The sequence below is a fragment of the Fundulus heteroclitus genome, chromosome 20 (assembly GCF_011125445.2).
Source record: "Fundulus heteroclitus isolate FHET01 chromosome 20, MU-UCD_Fhet_4.1, whole genome shotgun sequence".
Lineage (NCBI taxonomy): Eukaryota > Metazoa > Chordata > Actinopteri > Cyprinodontiformes > Fundulidae > Fundulus > Fundulus heteroclitus.
Genome location: NC_046380.1, coordinates 11229068 through 11248456, shown reverse-complemented (window position 1 = coordinate 11248456; position 19389 = coordinate 11229068). Strand labels below are relative to the sequence as shown.

At 39.4% G+C, this 19389-nt stretch overlaps 1 protein-coding gene across 4 annotated transcripts in view; it reads left to right on the top strand.

Moving 5' to 3' along the window:
* Positions 1 to 19389, top strand: part of ephb2b (eph receptor B2b) — a 153330-nt gene that overhangs the window by 98688 nt on the left and 35253 nt on the right. For all 4 annotated transcript variants that reach the window (XM_036124699.1, XM_036124702.1, XM_036124700.1 and 1 more), the window contains exons 4-5: positions 13541 to 13696; positions 17101 to 17436. In XM_036124699.1, coding sequence (XP_035980592.1) covers positions 13541 to 13696; positions 17101 to 17436 — 492 coding nt within the window. The remainder of the gene's footprint in view (positions 1 to 13540; positions 13697 to 17100; positions 17437 to 19389) is intronic.

The window sequence follows — 19389 nt, the reverse complement described above, 5'->3', positions numbered from 1 at the left end:
TTTTAATAATTGGAGTAAATTGCTCCCTACACTCGTTGGTTTATCTGTGTCTCAGTCTCAAGTTCTGGCATTACGGGACATCAGTCACAATCTTCACAAGCACTCCCAGATTGATAATGTGCAGAACTTAGAGTGCTACACATCAATCTGGCTTGTAGTTTAAATTTTCATTTATATTTTTTTGATTTTTTTCCCAATAAAAGAAGACATTTCTTCATGGTGCTTGCTTATGTTGTGTCTAGGAGAAGATCAGGAGGTAATGATAAGGTCACTTAGTGGGACATGAATTCACAGTGGTTGTTATGTGACCAGTTTTTCTTTCACAGATTATTTTTAGCTAGCAGTGATGCTCTGGTCCTTACACTTTTTTTTGTCCTTGTAAATACAAAACATTGTGATTGCAATAACTTGACCTCATATGTCACATCCAAGGTTTACGATGTGAACTGAAATTGTCCTGTGGGCTCTGGTCAGACATGGATTATTCATAGCCTGCTTGACCATTCCTGTTTATTTATATTTTGTAATAAATCAATCGTGAAGAGATGGACTGAAATAATCTCAGTACATGTTATGTGCTGTGCTGTGTAGTGGGGTTAAGTTTACCTGGGCCTGTACATTGTAGGACTGACCTGTGTATTATGAGCCTCGGGCTTGCTGAGATACTTGCTCCCTCAGACCTCATTTCCCAGGTATCCCAAAACTCTAGTTAATCTTCTGCTAACTTCAGTTCCAAATCTGTCTCAAATGAAGCTACAGAAAAGAAGGGATTGGTGGTCTGAGCTGTAGGAAAAGTGCTGAAGAGCTGCAGCTTAGAGTAAAAAATGCTGAGAAATAAAGTCCTTTTTTCCAGGATCTTGCTGTCCTACCATATTCCATAACACAAGTCTGTTACTGCACACAAACCCACTCTGTGACGCACTATAGTAGGGCTGGGTGATATGGCTTAAAGATTAAATCTCAGATTAATATTTTTAGTAAATCGGATTAATTGATTTTCTTCCCTTTTGTTTCCTAAAAGCAAACTGCTGAAATTATTTTTGAAAAACTCACTTTTATTTCAATAATCTCCTCTGGGACTTGGCCTGAATTCAAAGTGCTACTTATTATGACCTTTAAAACATGCTTATAAAACAAGATGGCAGGCCCCGTCATAGTAAATAATGAAAATAACAAAATGTTTGCCGCTAGTTGAGTTACACATCTAAGAACAGGCCTGACTTTACTTGTATAACTTCACACCAACTTAAACAATACGTTGATGAATAAATGAAATATTTTGCTAAACACATATTTAACATTGCATGCTTTTACCAAAACAATTTCACCTTTTGGGACTTATATAACGCAAAGCTTCATGGAAGCCCAGAAGAGTGCATTGGCAAAATAAAATAAAAATATTAATTTCCTGAAATTACATCTTCAGGATTAGCAAATTTTAATTAATCAATAAAATACATGTATTACCCTGTTTTACACTATGGATATGCATTTAAAATATATATTAAGGTGGTTGGATGAAGAATAAAAAAAAAAAAAATCAGTTTTGCTTAAGACCTGTGGCTGTAATAAATACCCCCTCAAATGACCAGCACTGCAGGCCACTGCAGGGTTTCCCCCACTGAAGTATAAGCCCGGTTAGCCAAGGCTTTACTTGCCCAAGAGATGCCCTGATGATCTGATTTGGATTGTAATAAACTGTTAACAAAAAGGACTGAATGTACAAAGTGACTCAAGAGGTGGTTCCACAAAGTTTTAGTTTACAGCTGGGGTAGGCGATTTTTCTAGACGTTTTCCCAAGTCCCCTTTTGATTAGCTGCACATGTGCAAGTCCGTCTTACCTTGTTCTTCTGCTCCTCAGATTGATCGCGTGAAAAAAAAATCTCCTAAATCCACTCTGGTCTTTTTAATTTCTATTGAGGCCTTCCTCTACTTTTCATAAACTTGTACGTGGTTTGCTTCTTGCGAGGAGTGGAGCTACAAAGAATGGCTCACACTGAAGCTAAACGCTAAGCTAACCAGATACGTAAACACTAGAAGTACGCATGTGCAGCCAGCAAGTGGAAACTAACAAGGAACTTGCTAACATACTGCCGTTACGTGAGCACGTCAGAAAGATTGGCATGTGGGACAGGTTAATACACCTTTTTATTGTTTCGTTAGAAGGATGAATTTGACGTTAATTATTGAAAAACTTTTGAAATGATATATCATCTACTGTTTTACCGCACAAAAACCTTGCATTTCAACTTGGATGTATATGCATTTTAATGCCACTATATGTCTACTGACTGACTCTCCGAGCACGGTCAGAATGTGTTGTTTTAATAGAATCTTCATGGCAGTATCAATATAATGTTTATATAATTTGATTCCCGTCTAGATAGCTGTATCCCCTGTAAAAGCTTAGGTTAATGGGTGTTTTTTTTTTTTTTTGCTATTGGTTCTTGTAGACGTTGAGCTGATAATGGGTTTCTTTGAGATTTAATTGGGGGACACAAGTGGGTATTCTAGAAAATAGCATATTAAAATGAGCTTGTGCTGTAGTTTTGAAGTAGCCTAATTTACACCTTGTGGATTGTCAATGGTGACACACTGTCTCTGACCTGACTAAGAGTGTGAGAACCAACACATAGTTCCAGACCTTTTAATTGCCGATCACATGGAAACCTAGTGGGAGAAATGAATATAACTTTTGTGTACGTGTGGAGTGAAGCGAATGCCAGTTGTCTAATAGCCTTCACACAAGCCTGATTGAATTAGATGGCCAGAAGGACTGTGTTTCTAATTGAATCATAAGAGCCTGTATTGCAAACAGAGCTAGCTTGTGTTCCCTATGGAAGTGCTAAGGCGGGGGGGGGTTGGGTCAGGGTCTGGGTTATTGAGTTGGTCGCCAAAAGTAGACACAACTTGTGGCAGTCTCTACCTTATCTGTTACCATGACTTTTAAACTGGTCACATCCAAATCGAGCGTGACTATATGAAACAAAAGAATGATAGTCTGTTGTGTTACAACCGCGGAAGCTGAATACGGCCCAAATGCTAAATTTACAATTAACTTCTTGTGTGTAAAAATGTATGAGAATAATGGCTGTAGGGAGTGGTTTGGGCACGTATGAGAAAACCAGGTTAGCTAACCTTGACTTCCAGTTGCTCAGCTGTCCGGAAAGCAGCTTCTCTTCCAGTTGTCCCAACGGCTCACTCCAGCACCTCACTGAGCGGTCGGCCCCATCAAAGGTTTTCAGTTCTGTTTTATTTTTAAAAGGAGAGGTCTTCCTAAGGATAAAACCTTTAGTTTAACTGTAAGCGCTTTTCTTCAAGAAAGAAACAAAACAGCGTATCCTCTCCTTTATCTTCTCAGTTCTCTATGTTTGTTTGCAGGAAACCCCCACAGGTAAAAAAACATCAGCCTATCAAGGCAGTGTGCACCTTTCCATGGTGGTGCATTTTTGCAAACTGCAGAGGGAAATTCTTTTGGTTTTCTTTTAACAATCCAGTTATTTTCTCCCTCCTTCATAAAAGCCAGATTTATACAGTGCTGGAATAACATTGTACTATTAAAAGCTTCTCTTAGCTGAGCTATGGTACTCTGCAGCTCCTCCAGAGTCACCCAAAGGTCTTTTTGGCTTCACTGATTAATGCTCTCCTTACCAGCTTATGTGAATAACCGTGTCTTTGAAGGTTTACAGTTGTGTCACGCTCTTCCCATTTTTAGAACGGAGATCTGGGAGATGTTTAAAGTTTGGAAAATTGTTTTTATAATACTGCCCTGCTTTAAATTTCTGTATAACTTTCTCCCTGGCTTGTCTGCTGAATTCATTGGTCTTCATAATGTAGTTTATTCAAAATCAGAATAGAATAGAATACTTTTGTTGTCATTACATTGTGCAAGCGTACAGCACAACACAATTTGTTTAAGCATCTCCATAATTTGACAATAATTTAGCTAAATAAAAATGTTCACTAACAAACCTCTGAGACCTACACAGAATTATTCTATATTTATATGTATTTGCACAATAAATACTGAAATTAAACTACACACGTTTAAATTAAGTCTGTCAGGCTGAATTCATATGAACTCCATGCATTAAAGATCTTTTTTTTCCCCGCCATTTCCTCTAACTTGTGAATTATCCGCTACTTTGTGTTGGGCTATCACACAAATCCCGGTTAAGTTCATTGAACTTTGTAGTTATGATATGATAACATGTGAAATACTTCAATTGGTATTATTACTTTTGCAAGACTCTGTATATTCTGTCACCATTTATATCTTTTGTACAGGCAGCACCGATCTCAACAAGGGGCCAAACACGAGCAGTTAGTGTCACAACAGAACACAGGGAATACCCACGGCACTAAATCCCACTGATGCTGTCCATTTCCACTGCTTTCAGCACTTTTTCCTGCTGTGCTCACAAAACCTAGCACCTCTGATTTTTTTTTCATTTTTTTCTACCCCTGCAGCTTTTTGTCTTTCACACCTTAAACACCACACACACACACACACACACACACACACACACACACACACACACACACACACACACACACACACACACAGACACACACACACAGACGCACAAAGCCCTTGTCTGTCTTTGTCTCCCTTTTCTGTTCTCTAAGAGTGTGTTCATTAAATAAAGCGTTTTCGGTTAGGATGAATTGGCTCCTTAAAAGAAAGACCAGGAGGGAAGAGGGAAGAGGGGGCCGGAAAGAGTGTCCTATGGTTGCGGCGATGCTTCAGGCTGCTGGACAAAGACTTTCCCTGTTTGGTGCTGTAGATGAGAGATGGTGTGTGAAGAAAACCGGATAGCAATTGTGGGTTTTTTTTTCTCCTCTTCCTCTTCTTTGCCACAATAGGTATGGCCTTGGACTGGATTGCTTTATGTTGCTCCTCTGATTGTTGAGTAGCAACCCCTTTGTCGGGCTGAAAATCTGTTGAACGAAATGGGATTGTCAAATCCTCAGTTTTCACAATATCTTCTCTGTACGTGCCGATTTCTCTGTGTGTTTGATGGCTGACAAACAGAAAGACGGGACGAAGAAACCAGCACGGCTGTTCATGTTGGCATTGGCTTGTTTTTCTCCTCCCTCACACACACACACACACACACACACACACACACACACACACACACACACACACACAAACATCCACACAGACCTGCATACTTTGGAGGAATCAGATGGTTTTGTGCTGCAGGTCTCTTCTTTAATGTGCTGTAAATCTTTTCAACCGTAATGTTCAGGAAACCTTTGAAACAACTAGCAAATTACCCGCTATAAAACCCGACAAACACCCTACAGCTCTTTCAGTCCTATATTTATTCAGTGAGTCTTACAAAAACCTCTAATTAAAGCTTTTATGTCACTATATATTATTAGCAGTCATAAACATTGGCAGACATAAGCAGATGGGGGTTTGGTATGTATGTATGTATGTATGTATGTGTATGTGTTCGGTGGGGGTATATGTTTAAAGAAGTAATGCTAAATTATAGTGGTATAACAGTTGGTACATAAAGTATAAGACATTGCTTAAAATAAAAATAACTCGCTCAGATTGCGGAAGTTTTCATTATTTTTATAATTCAGGATTTAAGCCTGAATGTGCCTTGTGTGTGCCTGAAAATATTTTGTGATTACACCTTGTTTATACCTTCTCTTAAATGTATACTATTTGGCTTTTTTACAATTTTTTTGTACACCTTTATTAACACTCGTTTTTAAAAGCTGTGTTTGCAGTCAAATGATAATAATAAAAAACTTTGCTAATAATATCATCAATAGTGTCCATCAAAAACAGGCAGAGTGGAGGAAAAGCTGGAACAACAGTGGGGTTGCTGTCAGTGAATATCCTTACATTAATAAACTTTGATAACCAGAAAGATATTTTTAGTCATAGAACACATCCAGATGAATTTTGCCTTTAGTTCTCACGTGTTGAGAAACCCTGCCAGCGTGATGATCAAACAGCTCAACAGCAGCAGTCTGGGCAGGCGGGTAGGTAGGGAATTAAAGCTCCGGATCTGATTTTTAATCACAGCTCTCCCCGTCTCCGCTGTTCTCCATCTGACACCAGCCAACTGTGCAACTCTTTAAATCTGTCATCCGAGTATAAAGTGGAAATTCCCCAAATTTTTTCCCTAAAATAATGGCCATGGCAAAGCACAGAGGAATGCCAAGACATATAATATTGTGTCCTCTTGAAGTCGATTGGATGGTTTTCACACACAAAAAAGCTTTTTTGGATTGGTTTAAGTCTATTTTACCACATAAATGAGAGTTATCAGACTGTAATGCTTCTAAAAGTAAATACCTGTAAATCAATGCCAGCATGCGCCTCTCAGTGTTGAGTCATTTGTTTTAGTTGGACTGAAAGTCCAACCTATCTGGTTATTCATAAACGAAACAAGCTACAATGCTCATATTTTACAATACATGTCACCAGATGTCTATTTAAGTGAAAGTGATATTCTCGATTGGTTTACTAAATTCAATCTAATTCAGTACACTAATATACTGCCAATTCACAACATATGTCATCTCAAGGCACTTTACTAAAAAAGTAAACTCAAACCAATCATACAGAAATATTTCCACCCAATTACCTAAATTGATCCGTTATCAAACAATGCAGTCAAGTTTTGTTTATTGTTCAACTTAGTTAAAAGGTTTCCTACCTTAACAAACCCAGGAGATTGCATTGTGTCATTGACTTTGCAGCAATCCCTCATACACGGTATGCATAATATAATAACATATGTCTTAATTGTTACATCATGTCACAGAACAGGGCTTTTGTAACATGTGCAAAGCTTGTTTTACTGCAAATACCTTAGAAAAAGACATACAAAAAGATCTAAATCATTAAATCACTGTAGTTTTAGAGATTCATTGTTTGTATGTGCAAAAATATAGCAGAACTTTAAAGTCCCAGAAAATTAAATGTCTAGTAAAAGGAACATTTTTTACATGTGATTTTAAACAGAAAATTTTATAGCCATAAAGTGAACAAACAACAATGTCTGTTGGTTTAGGACCTCAGTGGGAAAATTTAAATTATGGACTAGTGTGTCATCCATCAGCAGCCACAGAAATGCAACCACTGTGGTGGCCTGGCATCATGCGGCTCCGTGTGTGCAAGTCAGTTATTTTCATTCAATCTCCTCTACAGGCAGATTTGAAAGTTATTGCTGGGCTTGTTTTGCATAGTCCGCATACTGCCACGAGACATAAATTTAATACAGACACAGTAATTCACTGAATCCTTTGGATGAAAAACTCCCTAACGCTTGCATTCCCTACCTCCTCCATCTTCTTTCTTTGTTTTCATTTTACACTTCCAGCCTAACTCGCTCTTTATGCTTTCGTGGGCCTCACTGTGCCTCCAAGGTCCGATCCCAGTTCCCCACATAGCTGTTGCCTCGGCTTCATTAACAGACATTGTTGACTGGCAGAGTGAATGTCCAGGCCTCATGTTTCTCTAAGTCCCCCAAACTATTTCCCCCCCATCAATCATATAGGAAGAAAAATATGTCAGTGCTAATTCTTTGTCAATAGATTTTTAACGTCTTTTTTTTTATTCGTTCTCCTGGATCAAAATACTGACCAGGGACGGGGGCTGTAAATTAGCATTCTGCTAGAAGCTCTATGTATGCAACATCAGTTGCCTATCAGTAACAATGTTTAAGTTGTACTCTCCCTGTTCGTAATTTCATGAAATTAAATTAAATCAACTTTTTGCTATTGATACTTACGTTGTTTTTGCACCTAAGGCCCATGCCTAGCTGAGGCAGTGTCAAATATTTAACTTTTGAGAACCATGTTAAGCATTCACACTGCATGTGCCAAGCCTTACATCAAGAGATCCAATAAAGTAAAAAAAAAAAAAAAAAAAAAAAGCTAAAGGCAAACAACCAGACTTCGGTTCTTGTAGTGAAGACGTTTCGGTTTCCCAATTGTGAAAGCTCTTGGATGGATACCAAAGTGTCTTCAACAAGAACAGTTGTTGTTGTTTTTTTACCTTTTTTGAATTTGCCATGTCCTGGATGAATGTGAGATTTGAGCGGCATATGCTTACATCAACAGGTTTACTATTTTACTGTCCATTACCACAACATATCAAGTTTGCTTTAGACTGTGCCTTGGATTCGCTTCTGGAGTAAAAATTTTACCCAATCTGCATCAGAAGCAACGCATGGATTCATGTAAACAGTTATCTAGGGCAGTCAATGACTTAATGGCCACCGTGATGTTTTAATGTTTTTCTGTTGTCAGTTCATGGTGAACTTGTACCAGCATTATGTGGGTAATGTGGTTTAATGTAATTTATATTAATCAGTTGTACCTTAATGTTGGGGACACCGAAGCTATGTACTGACAGGTTATCAAGGGTGGCTCTTGGAGTGGACCCAAGTGCAAGGATGGTGAGTTGAGAGTTTAATAAAAGAAAAGAAAAACATACATCCAGACATGGGCTTCAGAAAAAGGCATGGCTTGGTATGACATGAACAGAAACAATACTTACCCGCGAGGACTAAATGAAATAGACCCGTATATATTTAGTATTGTGCAGGAGAAAATTATGAGACTGATTGGCATAGTGCAGGTGGATTTAGTGAAGCTGATTAAAGATGCAGTGACAGAGAAAAGGAACCAAAACAAAACGTGAACAGGGAAACAAGAACATAATCTAACAGAAAATACTAGCACAAGATTTCAAGTAAAACTATACACATTAATAAACTAGTAAGCTAAAAAGTAAAGAAAGAAAGAAAGACAATTTTATAAAATGATAAAAACATATATGGCAAGACATGTAGAACATAATTAATGGCAAGAGAAATATAGATGCTAAAGAAAACCTTAACCAAACACTTCAAAATCATGGTAAATGGCCGACACCTGCACAGCACTTCATCAAGTCCCGAGGACCACAAAGTGCTTTACACTATACTCAGTCATTCACTCATTCATTCACACATCCACATAGGGCAGCTGTGGCTACATTTATTGCCACAGCTGGGGTTAGGGGCTGCCATACAGTCGGCACCACCAGACACTCTGACCACCAGGACAAACTCCCTATCTCCTGCACCACTGTGATCCAGTTTATGTTGTGCTTAAGGCAAAGATGCTAGTGTCATGTTACGTGAGACTTTTGCTGAATCAAAGTGCAAATAAGATGTTGGAAGCCGCATGGCGAGAGTAAAGTTATTTAATAGAAAAGTACAAAACAAACTTGCAGCAGGCGAAAAGGGAAAAATCCACATCCGAAAAGGAAATCAGAGGGAGAACAACGGGGACTCGCAACGGAAAATGTAATGGCAAGTAACCTGCAGGAGTAAAGGGAAGCCGGGAAAACGTACAGAGAATGCAGGCAGAAGAAGAGCTAATTAAGAGGGATGAAGAACAGCTGGGACTGAGTGAAAGGAGAGCAATCAGCTGAATGAGAAACAGCTGAGACTAATAAGAAATGAGGAGCTGAGGTGAGGAGTGAAATGAACAGAAACTGTAGGAAAACACAGAAGGGATCTAACAGGAAATATTACAAATTGTACAAATGAATCAAGAACAAATCCATTGGCTTATCCACAAAGAATGAACTAAAATGACAGTAAAAGAGAATATAAACAAACGTTTAATGATAATCAGCTAAAGAAAGCATGATCTAAGAAACTAAAAAAATCAGTCAAAATACATACAAGAGAAAATCAAAACACAAACACCTGGAGATCATGACAGCTTGAAGCATTGATGCTTTTCCTGAAAACAGCTTCTCGGTAATAGCCACTGCTTTGATGAAGCCCAGCTGTAGCTGTAAGAATTATTTTATGTGCTTTTCAAATACTCAAAAGTGTTTTCAGCTATCATGCTTATAAAATTGTAAGTTTAAATGCATTTTTTGTCTGATATATGTTGTTTTACATAGGGGTGCTGGTATGTCTTTGTAACGCAAACCTTAAGCTTTTACCTGTGCTGGTTCTGCTTTGCATTCACCTCTCTTACATGAAAACTCCATCTGCCGGTGTTCTTATGTTCCAGATGTTATGTCTGAGCTGTAGTAGCCTTTGCAGTTATAGGATGAAGAAAGAAGTACAATTTCCTTTAATTTACAATATAGAAGTTTTGTTCCAGGAAAAATACAGCTATACTGTTTGATTTTAATTTTACAAGTAGTAATAACAGGATGTGGAGAATTATTTCATAGAAAATATCATAGTTAATTTGAGATAAATGGTTAGTAGTATAGAATAGTATATGGTAAACTATAACAATAGATAGCATATAGTAGCTCCTATTTTTTCTCCTTTTATCTGACTGCATAAACTGTTCCACTTTTTATAAAGCTGCGAAAAAAGCATTTTGAAATACCTGAAGGGGGTTTTAACTTCAGATAAGCACCATGTCCCGTGTGTAATGTTTTTCAAGATACAGTACTTCCAACACGTCTAAGTGTCAGTGCCTCTATATTTTCTTTTCTTTCAGTGGAGCAGGTGGGAGCTGGATTACCTGAAGCAAATCTATAGATTTCTTTTTGGCTCGAGTTAGAAGAAAAACTCTTGATATGGTGCAGGTGCAAATGTCAGGTTTATTTTAGGCCAGTAAAGGATAAACAGATTTCACACACACAAAAAAACATTTTTTTACTACGACTAGGATCACGAAAGTTACTGACGCACAGCCGAAATCACCTAATGTAGAGTAATACATTAGTTCAATACATAGCTGCAGAATTTAATGTTGAATGAGTGTGGCTTTCCAGAGAAAGGCTCTTTAAAGAAAAGACAGCGCTTCATATATTTCTCAGATTACCACCGTGCTGTGAATAATTCAAAGCAAGCCTAAATGTGTTAATGTTTAAACGTGAACAAAGAGCCGCTTTTAAGGCTAACCTTCACTGGTGTGTGTGTGTTTTTTTATTTTATTTATTTATCTGGTTGTGCTCCCATTGGTGTCGTGGTTTAAATGTCTGTTTGTCCCGTTGAATCAAGCTCAATTAATCCGTGTTGTTAGATGAATGAATCAGACCAGGGAATCAGACTAAACCTATTCTGTTTTAGGTGATGAAGATTACTAAAATTATTTAATGTTTTAACCGTTCTTCCAATTCATACATTTGTTTGGTATTTGCCTTTCAAACTGTATGACTTGGAGCAAATATTATTGGTATCTTTCCACAAGTCTTTAATACGCAGATGAGAGACCCGGGGATTCATGTGCGAAGCATACGTACGCACAAAAAACTTGCGGTGCAATGTTTACTACCCAATTTGGCATGTACAAAAATCAACAATGCGTGAAAGTGTGCTATAATCCATGCAATGTTTTTTATATTTCTTTATATATATATATATTTTTTTTTTCCGAGGGGGGGATTTTTTGTAAGATAACAAGACAGAGGGGCTGGGAGAGGGGAAGATATGCTTCCATTAAAATTTTTGACCTGTCGTGAAAATGTGTGGCACTTCTTCCACAATGAAAACCCACAAAGTACTAAATCTCACCCAAATCCACTGAAATACAACTCCATTCAGTTTAATTTACCCAAGGAGCATTGAGCCTGGTGTTTTTTTTTCATGAGTTTGAGCTTTTATTGCATAAATTCATGCAAAGAAATATTTCATATTTAGCCTCATACAGTGACATTACATGCAACAAAATGATGGAAACAACCTCAGTCAGACGTAAACTGTGAATATTCCTCTTGTTTTTCTCAGATGTGGATGTAAATGTGCCGAGGAGCGTGAAATGCATGTGAATCGTAATGATTTTTTTGTCATTCTCATTGAAAAATAAGACGGGGTCAGATCAGCAGATTAATTCCTAACAAAACAGGTGTGATGATTCCTAAGGCGGAGACAATCACACATGTCCATAAATAGTTGCGTGAAGTTGCGTGTAAATGTGGATCGGTTACGGCTTGGCACTGCTGGAGGACGTCGCTGATGGAAGAACGCAGAGGGACCTTGTGTTCAGAGATCCTGCTGACCTGCTGGCACATGATGATGACTCGCTTATTAATCGGTGCAGATAGCCCACGGAAATTATTTTTGAACTGGGCCCAGCGTTACAGAGGGAAACTAGGAGGAACCATGTGGAGCCGGTGCCGTCTCAAGTTTACTCCGCTGCGATCCCAAGCTTTAAACATCATGGCTGATGTGTTGAGCTGTTTCTTCATTATTTCCACATGTTCTTACCTTTTAATACCATCTATTATTTTAAGTCCGTCATGCAGCAGACCTTGACACAACCGTACTACGTCACTACTTTACTGATTGGATGATTTTAGTTTCATCCGACCACATGAAATGCCTTAAAAAAATGTAGCTCCTGAATGCCGTTTCAACTTCTAATCTGCCATTTTATGTTGCTTTTGGAGTAATAACTTTTTCTTCTCTGAGTGGCCTTTCAGTGATATGTCTGGACAGGACTTGTTTCACTGTGGATAATCTTAACAGTTTTAGCCAGCATCTCACAAGCTCTTCTGCTTTTGTTCTGCGTTTGATGTGGAAATAAAAGGCCAAAACATGTTCATCTGTGAAAACCCAGAACCGGTGTCCATTCTGAACAGTATGATGTCTGCACATTCCCATACTGTTTAGATTTGTTTATAGTTCTCTGAAAAGATGAATGTAACATTAGCAAACATTTGGTAATTTGATCCAAGGATGAACAAGGCATGTTGGGTATCAGGATTTTCTTTCTGCTTTGTTGCCTTATAGCTTTAGATTTTCCCATGATGTCACTAAAGGAAGCAGGATGTTTGAGGTGTGTCTTAAAATCCTTTCCGAGGTGTGCATCCAACTAACTGAAAGGTCGTAAATTAGGCTGAAACAGAAACTTGTAAAGCCATGACCTAATCACCTGGGCTTTCACAGACTCTCATAGTAATGTGACAGTTTCTTCTAAATAGAAATAGCGATTAAAAAAAAATGAAAAATCTCTCAAATGTTTTCTCTGGCTCAAAGATATTAGATGAAAAATAAAATATTGTGGAAAACTTCTTTTACCATTGAAAATTATTTGTATTATTATTTTTCAAATAATTTTTTTTATTAAAATGTTTTCTTTCTCATTATTCTGGTATTTCGCAAGTATAATTTTGGTAATTCCAGTTTACGTAAATCTCTGGTTTTCACTACACTGCAAAAACGGATATAAAAATAATTAAAATGTTCTTAAAGTTAGAGTATTTATTCTTGATTTGAGCAGGTAAATAAGATTATCTGTCAATGAAATGAGTATTTTTACCCCTAAAATAAGATAATTAGACATCCTGCACTTAAAATAAGATGATTGAGATGAATTGTTCCTATTTTAAGTGCAAAAATCTTATTCCATTGGCAAATCATCTTATTTACCTGCTCAAATCAAGGACAAATAATTTTAAGAACATTTTAATTATTTCTAGTTCTCTTTTTGCTGTGTATTTAATCTGGTATTTACTCTACAACAGTGTTCTATTTCAGTAGAAAAAATGAAAATTATTAAGTCCCTAAATAACCTCTCATTGTCCTTTTGTCTTCAGCTTGCCCTTCAGGATTTTTCAAGCCCACTCAAGGAGATGAGTCCTGTATGCAGTGTCCCATCAACAGTCGGACCACAAGTGAGGGCGCCATCAACTGTGTTTGCCGCAACGGATACTATCGAACTGACTCTGATCCTCTCCAGATGCCATGCACAAGTATGTGTAGATTTGCATTTTGTATTTAGTGTTTGAACAATCAAGTGTCCATACAGGAGCAGTCACTCTTTAGTTTCAGATATGAACTCTTTGACACACGCGTTTCTCACCCGCAAGCTGAAGTTTCTGAGATCAAAGGAAGATAGTCGTCTGCACAGCTTTGAACAGAGAAACCCTGTCAGAGCTGCCCCTTCGCACAAACATAATGCTGACATGCTCAAAGTGTGGCTGTCCACAGCTCAGATATGGCAGACACGGCTGCACTGCCCTCCGTCAACATCACACAGTCCCCGCTCCAAACCAGACTGGAGGTTAGTGGGCCAGGGCGCGTAGCTTTGTAAAGGGTCAGCTCCGGAGAATGAGCCGGGGCGAAGCGCTCCCTTGTGATGCCAATGAAGCCGTTTGAATTAGAATTTGAATTTGAGACTGACACTGAGGTGGGGAAAAGAGAATGGCAGATGGATAGGGAGCGGCAAAACTGGGCGAGGGAGGGGTTAAGGTTGAAGGACAGACAAGTATAAAGGAAGAAACTAGGAATTTAACGGGGAAAGAAAAGGGATGCGGGGAGAAGGAGAATCAGTGCTGTCGGTAAAACAAAATGGGAAAGTGTTTGGAAAAATAAGCACCTTTCAGTGTTTCACTTGTGTGTATTTTTTCCCCTTAAACTCCCTCTCAGCCTGTTGAGAAGGGAAAGAAGGGAAAAGATTTGATGGTCTCCAACAAAGGAGATTTGCATAAGCCTGGGTCTGGGAGTTGAGCAGCTGTTGTGAATGAGAAAGCAGCAGCGTCACGTCACCCGCATTAAGCGCAGCAGGGCCCGGTCTGATTAAAGCAAGAAAACAGGCCCATCAGAGAGGCCCGCCAGCTAATGGGAGGGATATTACTCCTCCTTCCTCGGAAGGAGATGCCAAAGATGAGTTGTGTTTCAGAGAGACTCCAAGAACGGCTCTCCAATGGGCCTTTTTCCAGTGCGGTAGATCTGTTAATTGCTGCCAATTAAAAGGCGGTTAAATAAAAAGTGATCGATTCAGATTTAGGATGTTGTGGGCGGAGTGGAACTGTTTATCCTGTTAGTGCTGGAGGACACCTCTACCATAATTAGGTGCACATGGCCTTAAAAGATAAACAGCTTTCACTGTTTGTTTGTTTAGCCTGCCACTCAACACGCACCACCATATGGAAAGTTTCCGCCCTACTAAGAATGCCTCAGTAGAAAAAAAAAACAAAAAAAACTTTAGGTTTGTCTTAGCCGCTATGCTGTGCTCCATAAGAAAATTGTTAAAGACGGGATGTTAAAAAAAGCACTCGACAAAGTGGAGAGCAACTTTGAAAATGAGAGTGTAAATGGGCATCTCAAGGGAAAAGGCACTGCAAGCCTGGAATGCAGTCAACTCAAAGAGGCTATACAGACAGGCTTGTGGAATTTCTCTCCTCCTGTCAGGGGGTTGTGTAAGTAGAAATAGCAATTGTGCCCTTCAAACTCTGAAGGGCACAACCCATCCTCCATCAAAAGATTAAAGACGTGATTTCCCTGAAGTTGCATTAACGTGAGCTACAATCGTAGTAGATATATCAGTTTTTTCCAAGTTTTTGTCAAATCTAAGCAAGTTCTTAGTCGTTCATTACCCCCCCGCCACCTGCCATTAGACAAAGTTTTGTTGAAAGACATAGGAAATTCTCCTTCCATCTAAACTACATGAAAATGTTCAGCAAAAGAAAATGAATTTGAAAAAAGAAAGAGCTTAAAAATGGTTAGTTGATCGGAATGCGGTACCGCGCGCGAGCTATTTTTAGAAACACAACGTCACGATGACGTCACATCACGTGGTACGCAGTGGGGCAAACTCCGGAAAAGCCGCCGTTGTTTCGCTGTAAGAGACGTGCGTTACCCTTGGTTTTACTCGGTAAACGACTGCTTTTTCCAAATCTAAGACCATGGTTTTTAAACATTGTTGCTATGGAACGTGCAACAGCGACTCGAGGTACGCTGATCGGCCACATATGAAGGATGTTTTCTTCAAGACTGCCAAGGAGAAATGTGTGCGCTGGGTACACCGGGGCGGTCGGCCTACACAACAGTTCAACCCGGAAAAAGTTACCAAATTCACCTACATATGTAGCAAGCATTTTGTTGGAGGAAAGGGCCCAACCGAAGAACATCCTGACCCAATTCCAGCGAGATCAAGTCAAGGTAAGAGTATTTTGGTGGCCGACATGTTAATAAAGTAGCGCCTGCTACCATGACAGCATATAGGCTATCATGGTAGCAGGCGCTAACATGATACCCTGCTACCAGGATAGCTTACTCAAAAACATTTCAAATGAGACAAACATTAAACATATACCCATTCCTGGACGGTGATTGCAAACAACAACAACAACAAAAAAAACGGCCGACGCTGCCATGATCGCCGCGCAGGAAAAAAAAAAACAAAGCTTACCGTTCATCAACTCGGCCAGTTTTCCAGTCTTTTTAAGCCCTCGAACCTCAAGCCATCGTTTGAGCTGAAGGTTGGTGTGTTCTTCCACAGTGCGACCAGTAAACCGTGCGCCTGGGACACCGTCTTGGGAAAGTTTAACGGCTGTAAAGTCGGTCATATCTGTTATCCGTGCGGTCTCTCCTGTATGCGTTCTCTCCTGTATGCCCTACCTAAGCGGCAAAAGGGGCGTTGCTCTTGAGACGGTGACGTCACGTGCGCGGTACCGCATTGCTACCAAAGGCCTGCTTGTGGGTTAAAAGGGAATGACGAATGGTCAACCTGAAACATCATAAAAGATGACCACTGACGTCGAACGTAGGTGATTCTGTTGACAGGACAACTATTACTTATAAACTAATAAAAAAAGTCTTGAGTTCCTTTGCAGTCTGCCACAAACAACATGTAGACGGCCGAGCAAAAGTGCAGAAGAATGTTCTTTGGTCAGATAAAAATATAACTTTCTTCATCTACAGGTAAAATACAATGTTTGGTAGAAAATTAAACACATCACACTGCACATGCCATTCCTATGGTAAAATATGGAGGTGGGTCTAAGGTTCTCGGGCTTCTCAGAAGTCGTGGTAGCGAAGCCTGTCAGAGTGTAAGGTAGGTGGATGGAGTCAAATACAGAGAGAAATACCCTAGGAAAAAAAGACAAAGTCGAAGTGCAGACCTTTTCAGAAGATAATTTTTAAATTTTGTTGAAAAACAAATAAGATATAATTTTATTTCAGTTACCACCACCACCCCACATCCACCCCCCCCCCCCCAAAAAAAAAGGGAATGGCATAATCCCAGAATACAAGAACTATTGTAAACATTTATTTCAATGCGCATCATTTTGATCAAAGAGCTTTCCTGCCTAAACCTTTTGTCCATTTGCAGAACTAAAAGTTGAAACTATAAATCTGTCTTGTTTTCCAGCTGTCCCCTCAGCCCCACAGGCTGTGATCTCAAGTGTGAATGAGACCTCTGTGATGCTGGAGTGGATGCCACCTCGCGATTCCGGAGGTCGCGAGGACGTCGTCTACAACATCATCTGCAAGAGCTGTGGCGGAGGTCGTGGCGGGTGCACCCGCTGCGGGGACAACGTTCAGTTTTTACCCCGTCAGCTCGGCCTGACAGAAAGCCGGGTGTACATTAGTGACCTGTTGGCCCACACGCAGTATACGTTTGAGGTGCAGGCTGTCAACGGGGTGTCAGATCAGAGCCCCTACTCTCCTCAGTACGCCTCAGTCAACATTACCACTAACCAGGCTGGTAAGTGGGTCCATCTGTCTTCTTCTTCAGCGCCGTGCTTTCGCTGTGTTGTTTTCATTTCTCTTCTCCTCTCCTTGTAAGTCCTCCATTCCTTATGCCCCGCACTATTTTCATTACACTTATTTCTCCGCAAGCACATAATGTGTTGTGCAAAAGCTCCCATTAAGTCTGTTTCTTTCCTCTTTTCTATGGTGATGTATGCAGATTAAGGGCTATAAAATAGGAAACAGAGCACTGCTGATGATGTGAGAGACCGAATGTGATGGCCTGCTGGTCTTTAATGTGTGACCTCATCACTATGTGTGTTAGACGCGGGAGCTGAGAGTCAGCGAACTGCTGTCTACCGACTTGAAACTGTTCAGTAAATACAACTTTATATGACCACTTGGTTGAGAAGTTACACCTAAAAATATCTGAGGTAGTGTGTTTTGTATATAATAAACATTGAAAATGAATACACCTTTTAAAGAGGAAGAACATATTATCACTGGAAGAGCCAAGGGAACGTCAGTTTGGTGAATGGATTAGACTTTTTATAATTTTTCTCCCCAAAATATATTCCTTAAAATATTCAGTCTCACTTAAGCAGATGCAGGCGCATCCCTTTTGCTTCACTGAACAAGGCAGAAGTTTTGATTTTCTGTTTAATTGTATTTACAAAATACATAATATGATGTGGAAAAAGCTTTCCTTCTTGCAGTATTGCTGTACAGGCCAAACTGCACGATTCACCCGGCACTTTGTGAGGTACAACTTGCTTGTACTGGTATGCACACCCTTAGTTTTTCATAGCATATACTCACGTAGGCCATTTAAGAATACACTCAGTTGTACTAAAAGCCCCAAATTGTGCCAAGAAAATATCCCCCATAATATTGCAACTCTGCACCATTGATACAAAGTACGTTTTTTTCATGTTCTTCTTACCTTACAATCTCAATGAACAGTGAAGCAGATGAAATTGAAACTCATCACCATTATTTTCCCGTTTTGCTTTTGTCCTATTTGGATGTTCTGGTGCTAACTGTAGCATTTATTTCCTGTCTTTTTTTTGTTTTTTTTTCCTGACAGAAAGACTGTTGTCTTTCTAACAACTCTGCTCTAACCTGACACCGTGGTCCAAACAACTGATGCTCACTGGATTTATTATGTTTTCACGATCATTCTTTGTACATTCAAGCAATGTTTGTGGGTAACAGTCCCAGAGGATAGGCATTTTCTTTTATACATTTATCAACCTAATTGCTTTAAATTGTTACACTTGAATTGACTCACTTGCTATTTCTGTGAGCAAGCATTTGATCATGTGTAGATTTATAAAATGTCAATGTACAGTATATGCATATAATTGTCAACTGTTTTTACACTGGGGCTTTGAATAGTCTAATTTTACTGAATGTGCGATTTACCCAGGCCTACTTATATGCACCTGACAGGGTTTGTAGTTTAGAAAGAAGAGAACTTTCAACCAGTTGTAGGCCTTTTTGGTAGAGCCAATGATAAACAGAAGAACAGAGAGAGAGTGGGCGTAAAAGAAAAATGAATTAAAGTGATTTAAGTCACTTGACCTGGTTTTATTAGGCTTTGGTCAACCACATTCACTTACAACCAGAAGCCAATACAGAATCTGTAGTTGAGGGAATTTATTGAAAAAGAAAAGGTACCACACCTTAATTGACAAGTTCTTATAAAATACGTTGTTTAACGAAGGGTGGTTGTTTAAAGATGCCATAACGTGCTCAGTTACAATGCTGCGGCTCAAATGGATCCTTTAATTCATGCACTGACCCTCTTTATATTGTCTGTTTTGATTTGAGTCACTGGTGTGGTGGGTTAATGAGGGCCTGTGAGTGCAGTTAAGCGTTGTAATGAGGCCTTATGCCCCACTCCAACTCACTGGGCCACAATAAGTCTGCCACCCCAACCCTTGGCTTCGCTGCCGCTCCTGCTGAG